At 45.4% G+C, this 9,270-nt stretch overlaps 3 protein-coding genes across 7 annotated transcripts in view; 2 read left to right on the top strand and 1 right to left on the bottom strand.

Annotated features, from left to right (window-relative positions):
• The window catches only part of LOC109541853 (melatonin receptor type 1B-B), a 7,085-nt gene extending 3,028 nt beyond the window's left edge, over positions 1 to 4,057 (top strand). For both annotated transcript variants that reach the window (XM_019910848.2, XM_019910849.2), the window contains 5 exons: positions 777 to 1,014; positions 1,062 to 1,268; positions 1,323 to 1,587; positions 1,642 to 1,790; positions 1,844 to 4,057. In XM_019910848.2, the coding sequence (XP_019766407.1) occupies positions 777 to 1,014; positions 1,062 to 1,268; positions 1,323 to 1,587; positions 1,642 to 1,790; positions 1,844 to 1,889 (905 nt within the window). In that variant the 3' untranslated portion in view covers positions 1,890 to 4,057. The remainder of the gene's footprint in view (positions 1 to 776; positions 1,015 to 1,061; positions 1,269 to 1,322; positions 1,588 to 1,641; positions 1,791 to 1,843) is intronic.
• An 897-nt stretch (positions 4,058 to 4,954) lies between these two features.
• The window catches only part of LOC109541821 (transcriptional repressor CTCF), a 5,919-nt gene continuing 1,603 nt past the window's right edge, over positions 4,955 to 9,270 (top strand). Inside the window, exons 1-9 of one of the 3 annotated variants that reach the window (XM_019910801.2) lie at positions 4,955 to 5,203; positions 5,522 to 5,676; positions 6,824 to 7,032; positions 7,112 to 7,292; positions 7,352 to 7,675; positions 7,733 to 8,020; positions 8,083 to 8,237; positions 8,292 to 8,440; positions 8,505 to 8,623. In XM_019910801.2, the coding sequence (XP_019766360.1) occupies positions 5,550 to 5,676; positions 6,824 to 7,032; positions 7,112 to 7,292; positions 7,352 to 7,675; positions 7,733 to 8,020; positions 8,083 to 8,237; positions 8,292 to 8,440; positions 8,505 to 8,623 (1,552 nt within the window). In that variant the 5' untranslated portion in view covers positions 4,955 to 5,203; positions 5,522 to 5,549. Of the gene's footprint in view, positions 5,204 to 5,243; positions 5,412 to 5,521; positions 5,677 to 6,823; positions 7,033 to 7,108; positions 7,293 to 7,351; positions 7,676 to 7,732; positions 8,021 to 8,082; positions 8,238 to 8,291; positions 8,441 to 8,504; positions 8,624 to 9,270 lie in introns of those variants that run through there. The other 2 variants (XM_019910798.2, XM_019910800.2) reach the window with 2 other exon arrangements.
• Positions 6,250 to 6,794, bottom strand: LOC109541825. 2 transcript variants are annotated; one of them, XM_019910806.2, is made up of 2 exons: positions 6,710 to 6,794; positions 6,250 to 6,650 (listed from the first exon to the last, which is right to left on the bottom strand). In XM_019910806.2, exons 1-2 carry the CDS (start codon positions 6,710 to 6,712, stop codon positions 6,279 to 6,281), a joined length of 375 nt encoding a protein of 124 aa, XP_019766365.1. In that variant the 5' UTR covers positions 6,713 to 6,794; the 3' UTR covers positions 6,250 to 6,278. The 2 variants fall into 2 exon arrangements, with proteins under 2 accessions (XP_019766365.1, XP_019766362.2); XM_019910803.2 differs by having other exon boundaries at positions 6,250 to 6,666; positions 6,710 to 6,788.

Below are 9,270 nucleotides of genomic sequence, written 5' to 3'. Positions count from 1 at the left end.
AAAAATAATATCCTCAGAATGCAAAGAAAAATAGCTGAAAGTAAAAGAAATCAATATAAACAGTATTTTATGCGTTTTGTGTCCGATAATGGACAAAATTAATACGCCAAATGCATGCCAATGCTTAAAGCAGCAACAATATATAAGTAAAAATAATTAAGTATCTGAACGAATAATTCTAGTCTTTTCCCAAATTTGATTGTCCTGACTAATCACCTGTTAGGCCTAATTAATTTTAGAATGTTTTAAAGTATTGCAATTGTGATGTATTTTAATATGTGATATGATGAGGCTGTTGACACAAACTGTGGTTGTTTTTTTTTTAATAAATGAAAGCATTTTTTTCACTATCTGTTATTTTAGAAAAACTGATGATGGTGGAAAAATACACCGAAACGTATTTTGATTAATAAATAGAGACAATAAATGACTGAAACCCAGGAATAGATTTGATTTGGAATTGAAACACAGTCAGGAAAGTAATTACAAGTAAAAAAATCATCAACATTTTCACAGCAACAGCATTGAGTTACTGCACGGGTGCGTTGGTTTGGCGCACCAAACCATTTGCGTAGGTAGCACTGCGCCAACTCCTAAAAATTCATTGCGTTACCCAGGTCTAGTGTTAGTCTATAGTTAGTGGTATTGTAGAATAGAGGTTCAATTAGCCCTAGGTTAGATCGTTATATGATATGATCGTTATAATTCACTTAGTTTCTATGTAGGTATGCGTAAAGGGTTTGGGCTCACATTCTGAGCGAATTGATCCGTTGCAGGTAACACGTTCTTAGTAAATGTGGGGTTGGCCGATCTGCTGATCACCGGGCTGGTAATCCCCGCCTCCGCCATTGTGATCCTGGCCGGACTGAAAGACAGTCTGGGCGTTTGCAAATTCCAGTGGTTTGTGGCCGCTTGGTGTTTCCTGGTCACGGTCCTGTCGATGGCGGCGGTCGCCTGCGAGAATTATTCCCGACTCTGCTACTCCATCGATGTCTACCATAAGCTGACCAAAAGGTACTGGACGCCCATCCCGAAACTCACCTAATGGATGGTTTCCGCAGGAAAATCACAGTGATTCTTCTGATGATTTGGACCGGATGCGGGATCATCTCAGCTATCCAGTTCTACGCGGATTTGTCCTTCGACTACTGCACCAGGAAGGATTTGGGTCTGGATCCCTACCAGCTGACCGTCTGTGTGATTTTCGTGCTGTTTCCTCTGACGGTGACGCTGTTTTGCTACATCCGAACCGGCTACCAAGTGCGAAAGCAAGTTTCTGCTACCGCCTCGAGTTCAAGGCTTTGAAGTAGTTGCCATTGCAGATTGAAGTCCCGGCCCAACTACAAGGCGGCGATAACCTTCAGTTGGGACTGCGCCCTCACGCAAACCAACATCTACAGCTTCGTCCTCTTCTTGCTCTTCTGGGTGCCGTTCGGGGTGATCCTGGCAGTGGACAACATCAACAAGGTCTCCGACAAGGTTTTCTACAACCTGGCCTGGCTGGCCATCAGCAAATCCTGCATCAACAGCATCATCTACGGCATCCTCAACAGGCACTTCCGATCCGCCTACGTCAATCTATTCCAGGTCAGCTCCACCCACTTATTCGCCCACTCTCAGCTGATTGGCTGGATGTTTCAGTACTGCTGTTGCAAAACCACCGTGTCGTTTTCGCGCAGACAACGCCCTGAAGGTGTTCGGCCTTCAGGGGATGTTCGCGTCCACATCATTCCCGGCTACAACATGTACTGTAGCCCTCAGCGGGCCAATGAGGGCGGGCGCAGCAAAAGGTGAATTGCAGGGGCTCTGGCAGCTTAGGGGGCTATTTCTGGCGCTTTTCCAGGTGCGCCTCAGCCCGAACCAACGGCAGGGAAGTGTACGAGTTATGATGAGGCGACATGGAGCGCTCCATTGCCGCCCATGGCCGGGTGGTGTCCCAGCATGGAGTCTGGATTTAGTCATTTCATCCTGTATGCACAATGTGTTCAATATCAGAAGGGGCTGTCGGGGTGGATCTTATCTCCATTCTGGTCCTTCTTATTTTGCACATCCTGTATGATCAGGGTGAACGTTTTCAACCGATTTACTGAATGTGAAGACTGATTTCAGCCCGCTAGTCCATTAGATAAGCGGCGGTTACAGCTATTGTATGTATATTCTTTCGAGCAATAATCAGTTTTCTTCACAGCGTGTTCGCCAATTAAGGCGCCCAAATTTCATCACCAATGAGTGGTGAAAGTTGCGGCAGATTAATTTCGAGCCACTCTGTCAATGTTTTTTAATCTGATTTGTGTCCGTCCTCGCCAAGCTGTTTCTGTCCCGGTTATGATAAGCAAATGAATAGTCCTTCATAGTCCGATAATTTATATCTTACTATGAAAGGGATTTTTTTGGGTGTAGCAGCATGCGTAGCGTTCAAATAGGGCGCCAAAAGCAGTAAATTTTTCTTATTCCAAAACTTATTTATCCCCTACGCCAAGAAAAATCCCTTTCAAAGTTATGATAAGCGTCCGCTTGTTTTGCCGAGCCGTTGAGGAGATGCGCCCTGTGCCTATATGAATCATTGATTTTCGGCCAAACGAAATGTCTAGACAATATATTGGATATCAAAAAGCGTATATTTTGGTACTTCAGTTTTCTTGCACTTTATCTCATTAGCGCGTTCGGCCATGCCGCAGGACACAACTTCCGTGTGCAACAGTCGCTCTGTTTCAACTTTACCAGGTTTTGCCAGCATCTTCAAACGCGATTCTATGAGAAACTTACCTAGTTTTCGATTTGGTTTGCTACTTTAAAAGGAGTAATTGTCAATTTTTTGCGGATCAATCAAATGGAAAGATTCACTGTCTCTATGATAAGTGAGTTCTTACAGTTGGAGCGCCGCGTCTTTACTTGAAAACTCGAGCCAATTTTAACGAGAAAGTGCTGTCGTTTTTAAAAAGGCTGTTGGCAGATGCTGGCGAAGTCTGATGATAATGATCCTGTCCCAAACATAATGGAAAGTTCTAATGTTTTTCGCAGAAGAAAATCGGTTTTGATGCTCAATTTGACTCGGTTTCAGGCCAAATCTGTTGTTTTTTACAAGTCTCTGGGACATCACTTTTCCTAATAAGCAGGCGGAAAACCGTGTAATGGTGTGCAAAGCCCTAAAGTGAACGTCTTTATTCGGATGCGTTTTCAATCAAACGTCCATTTTAGGACAGATCACCGGGTGAATCTATATCCGAAACTTACCGAGCTTCTACAACAGAAGCATATAGAAGAATATCTAAATATGAATTATGTATACCTACTCCCACTAAGATATGTATTCCCAAATTGAAAATATTTTTATCAAGTGTACGGATCTAATATATATGGATAATTTTTGTACTCAAAGTATGTCTATGTATGTATACCGCTAATATCTACTTATCTGTATCGATGTTTATACTCGCTTATTGAGACGCGGTTGCTTTCATGGCCTTTGGTTCTTAACAAAAGACTGATTACTTATGCCCCAATTGGGCGCGGCAGCGCAATTTCGCTTAAAATCGGGCCATGAACGCAAAAGTGATCACTTGCACGGTATCGGCGCTTAATTGTTGTTCTTATTCGAGGCATAATGTACCATATACTGAACTAAGCGATGCCTTTTTCTCAACTGTGATGCAACTAATAACGAAAAAATTAATAAATGTGATAGGGACCACATCCGAGTAGGGTTGGGGGATGAGCGCACTCACATTCCGTTGGCTGGCGAATGTTTTCCAAAGATTCTCAATGTGATTTGTCGCGGTTATTAACAGTGAACCTTAACAATAACACAAATAACCGTTAAATAGCTTAATAAATGTTGTGATACACCATATTATATATAAATTAATATATATTAATATATAGGAACAGTAGGTTTAAGAGTATCCAGGATTGCACAAGCTCTTCAAAGGGTATATTTGTTTCAGTATTATATTCTATCATTGTTCTCCACATGTTGCGTTGTCTTTATCTGGTCTGGCAAACACCCTGATCATGACATGTAGATTTTTTAAGTTGTAATAAAATATGAATTCTGAAATTTCCTATTCTCATTTACTAGGAGTTTTCTCACATGACGCGAAACATGTATATCAGACCTTTAGGGGCAAGATGAGCCGAAATGGTGCTTGGAACTGCTTAAAATCAAGCGTATTTAATTAAAAAAGAAACCAACAATGTGGAATTTGACTAATCTTCCAACAACGCTATGAATAGATTTATATTCCTTATAAAGGCCTTATAAAGGCATTAAATCAACGAAATGCAAAAAATTTACCCGGCGTCTCTGGCCAAGTTCAAATGTAACTTGCGCCGCTTTCAGCTGCTCCCTAGTCTTGAAAGCTTTCCCTGGAGTGTTAGAGTTTCTAACACTGTTCGCCCCCACTTTTTGCTAGTGTTTTAAAATCTACACACTCCATGCGGCTAAAATAGGCCAAAAAAACACAACTTGCACTATGATTATGCGTTTAAGGAACTAGCGCGATTTGCAATTGTTTAAAAATGGAGCATTCCATCGCGAGCTTGTTGTCTCTTTGTCGCACCCGCAAGGCAGTCGCATGTTTTGCTAGAGCGAGAAGTCCAAAGACTCCCCTTTACCAGCCACAATGGCACCGTCCGGATAGTTCCGACCGCAACCCGTTGGCGCACATCCCAAAAACGCGCGCGAAATTTCAAATCAGTCAACTGATTTGCTGGCTTAAAAGTGTGTACAAATTCACAGCTTCCAGTGTACAGGAAAATGACAAAGTTTAGAACAAACTCTCAATTAATCAACAAGGCAACAATTACTTAACTTGGCTTATTAATTAATTAAATCGGTGGAAGAGGTTGCAGAACAGTTCAAATCGCCCGCTTTAATGCCACTACTGACGTTGCATTGGCCAGTGCGAATCCGCGCATGCTCAGAACAATTGAAAGGTGGTGCGCTAGCCTGCCATCTCTGGTTACCCGAAATAGACGTTCGCCTGAATGACGCCCTCACAGGACGATTTTGGAGTTACACGTTGCAAAGGCAATTTTTCACGGATTTTCGGCAAATCCCTAGTTTTTTCGCATACATTTTCCACGCAATCGAAACGGGCGATCTGTGCCCGATATTTTGAGTGAGTTTCAGTGCCCTTGGATGAGTGAAAACGGCCAGCGAAGAGGAAATTGAGCACCCAACAACAACACCGACCTCCATTTTGTGAGTATTGATGGCAGCGCCGTGCGTGATAATTTCCCGAAATTTTCGCTGAAATGCCCCCTACAATCCGAAAGGCAAATGTCTCAAAGCACAAACAGCCCATGATCTTTCAGATTGTTGTTTTTTCCCTTAATTTCGCTCCTGTAACGGCCATTTAGCGGCCAGAAGCTCTGCAGCTGTCCCATAATGGCGCATGGCGTCCTAGCAGGTTAAGAGAGGACCTTTGGGGGGCTTTTAACAATAACCAATCAACCCAGGGAATTAATGGGGCGCCGCCCGGCTTTACAATGGAAAATATAGCACCATTGCTTGTTTCAGGTACCACAAGGGTTAGGAGTGGACCAGCATGGGGTCGGAATACATGGACACCACTGTCAAGCTTGAGGATAGCTCGGAAAATGTTACCGAAATCCAATCGTATCTCGCGGGGTTTCAGAAGGAAATTGGCGACAGCAACTTGCCCTCCGGCACTGGTATGACTCAGAAATTTGCAGTTTTTACAACAATTCAGGCACCACCATAAATAAACAAAACTTGACACCGTCGTTGCCAGGTCTCGCGAAAAATTGCACATGTTTACAGATTTTTCTTGGGAAAACTGCGTGAAATCGGGTGTTCCTTAAGTTGGAACAAGCATTATATTTTGCGTCGATTGTAGTTCAAGAAATGGAGTAAAATCGTTACAAAATGTTCAAATTTGGAACGTGACGGGAATACTAAAAATTGATTTTTTTATGCCAGAAGATGGGGATTTGAGGGCTTTGTCCATTGACGTCAACCCTATGCCTCAAATGGTTATTGCCATATCAGTCAAAAGCCATCATCGTGAGAGCCCCGTGTAAGTGGCAACGTTGAATGCAGAGAACTGCGTTCCGGAATTTGCCAAAATGCGACTGTAAAGGGACCAGGGGGCCTTTCCTAGAGCTCAAACATCATTTGGCAGTATTGAACAGGCGATCTGGCTTTAAATTGGGCGTCGGGGTATCGTTTTGTAGGCTCCGAGCCTGTGGCTGCGTTCCCAAATTTCCCATCGGGAATAAAAACCATTCGATTTATCAGCCGAATTTACTTGCAATTACCAGGAGATTATGGAAGTCTGCGACACAACTTCAGGCAACACTAAATCGGCCTGCTTAGTGGTAAGGAACAGATCAAAGAAAGGCACTGTGTGCTGCAGGCCTTTGCGCGTCTCCACGCAAAACTCCGGAATGAAAGCCTTGTCGTCCATTTGGAATTGCTTCAGAACGCCCTTCTTCCAGCCGTTGTTGAGCCGGAAGCTCACGTCGCGCTCCAAAAGGTTCTCGAAGAACATCAGAATGTGCGCCCTGGGCAGATCCATAACGTCCTGGCTGCGGAAAAAGTAGACCTTGAAGCCCGGCACCAGGGTGGCGTCGCCCACTATAGCGGCCGGCCAAAGTTGGAACTTGGATTTGCGCGCCAGCACCAGCTGAAACGGTTTAAAACTGATGGGGCTCCTGACGGTCTCTGTTCATAGGCCTGGCTTACCATTTGGGGCCCTCAAAATCTTCATCTGAACTGGCAGGGTGAACGGGGTGGAGTGGTCGCATTCTATGCAAAATGGGTGATGGAACTGTTGTGGCAGATTTATGGCTTTTGTAGGGGCAGAAGTGGATGGAGATGGGGAAGAAGGGACTTACTTCGTAGACCAGGCGGGCCACTATTACTTCCAAGCCAAGGGCGAGACTCAGCCCGTGATGACGGTCATGTCCAGTTTACCCCAACAGTCCGCCGAGGACGAGGATGATGAGGAGGAGTTCATAATCAACCACGATAAGGAGGATGTCGAAGTAACCGATGTGCAGGAGAGTGTAAGTGGAAGTCCAACTGAAATTTTGAGACGTTGACGCAAAGCGTCCGGCATTGAGCACGTTCGCGAATTTCCAGCAGGCGTCGCCCAACGAAGGCAGCAACTCCAATCAGATCATGATCAATTCGGGCAACGCTTTCCAGAGGGTGACTGTGGTGCCGGCCGACACCAACGCGGGCGAGCTGAGCTACGTGCTAATTGTGCAAGACCCCGATCTGAAAGGAGAGGAGCCAGCCGAGGAAGAAGACCAGGATATGGCAGGCAAGTACTGCTGGCGCTCCTGCAGCAACCGCCTAATCTCAGCGCTTGTTTCCTTGCAGTGTACGACTTCGACGACCAAGAGGACAGCGTCCAAATGGACTCGGACACCGAGGACGATAAGTCCAAGATCCCCAAAGTGGTGCAGCGGAAAACCACGCAGACGGTGTCGCAGGCTCACATGTGCAACTACTGCAACTACATCAGTAACAAGCGCTACCTGCTGTCTAGGCACATGAAGTCGCACTCGGAGGAGCGGCCGCATAAGTGCAGCGTATGCGAGCGCGGCTTCAAGACCATCGCCTCCTTGCAGAACCACGTCAATACCCACACGGGCACCAAACCCCATGCCTGCAAGTACTGCGAAGCGGCCTTTACCACTTCTGGTGCGTTTTTTCAGGATTCACTTATCCAGGAGTTTGAACTGATGCTTTGTTGAATAGGGGAGCTGGTGCGTCACGTGCGCTACAGACACACACACGAGAAGCCGCACAAGTGCACAGAGTGCGACTACGCGAGCGTCGAACTATCGAAGCTAAAGCGCCACATCCGTTGCCATACGGGGGAGCGGCCCTACCAGTGCCCCCATTGCACCTACGCCAGCCCCGACACATTCAAATTGAAGAGACATCTGCGGATCCACACGGGGGAGAAGCCCTACGAGTGCGAGATCTGCAGTGCGCGCTTCACGCAAAGCAACAGCTTGAAGGCCCACAAGCTCACGCATAACAGTAAGTGCTTTGCTTAGCCGACATCTGCTAGGGGATGAGACTAATCGTGTTGGTGTTTTCAGTTGGGGACAAGCCGATTTTCCAATGCGAGCTCTGTCCGACGACTTGCGGCCGCAAGACCGACCTGCGTATCCACGTCCAGAAACTGCACACATCAGATAAGCCCCTCAAATGCAAACGCTGCGGCAAATCCTTCCCCGACCGGTACAGCTACAAGGTAAGCTTCGGAAGTTTAGGCATCAGCCAAGTTCACATTCAGCTCGCTTTGCAGCTGCACAGCAAGTCCCACGAGGGGGAAAAATGCTTCAAGTGCGACTTATGCCCATACGCCTCCATATCAGCGCGCCACTTGGAGTCCCACATGCTCATCCACACCGACCAGAAGCCCTTTGAGTGCGAGATGTGCGACCAGTCGTTCAGGTCAGTCTTACGTTCCCATTCGGCTGCAAATCGGGGCTTTAATGTTTTACGTGCCTATTTCCAGGCAAAAGCAGCTGTTGAAGCGACATCAAAACCTCTACCATAACCCCGAGTACATCCCGCCCAAGCCCAAGGAGAAGACGCACGAATGTCCAGAATGCTCACGGACTTTCAGACATAAAGGTAAGCACTTGATCAAAAAGGCCTCCCACATTTTTTGACTCAAAAGATGTGTGAAAAGATTTAATAAGCGTCAGGACATTTTCGGGATTTTTCTCAAATTTTCTTTGTAAATTGCGTTTGCTTGTGCGGCAAGCGTGTCTAACACTTATTTGTTCCGAAACCAGTAGTTAGAAAAAAACTTCTACGTTCTAACGGGACGGAAAACATGGAATTTTGGCATAATCTTGCACCTAAGTGTCTGATATGCAAATTTCGCTTTCTGGGTCAAAACCACTCGAATTTCCTCACTCACGTTGTTACGACTGAATCGAGTTTTCAATTCTTTATCCAACGATGCCAAAGCAAATTCTGTAGCTCGAATGATTCTTGAGAAACTTCGAAAAAAGCAGGGTCATGTTCAAAGGGATTTTGCAACTCAAAGAAACCACGCAAATCTAAAACTTCTTGAATTCAAGCATTTTTTGATAAAACTGCCAACATTTTCTTATCTATGGTTCACTTTCTAAAAAGGCCATTTATTTCTGTCTAGAATGATGTACAAATGAGCGCTGCTGCTCATTTTGCCTCCGAGAAATGAGCAAAAACGGGACGAAAAACATGAAATTTTGGCATAATCTTGCACCTAAGTGTCTGATATTCAAATTTCG

Source organism: Dendroctonus ponderosae, unplaced genomic scaffold (assembly GCF_020466585.1).
Source record: "Dendroctonus ponderosae isolate FM_Combo_2020 unplaced genomic scaffold, Dpon_F_20191213v2 Dpon_F_20191213_9, whole genome shotgun sequence".
Lineage (NCBI taxonomy): Eukaryota > Metazoa > Arthropoda > Insecta > Coleoptera > Curculionidae > Dendroctonus > Dendroctonus ponderosae.
Note: the sequence above shows the minus strand (reverse complement) of the source record. Positions and strands in the feature narration are given on the sequence as shown.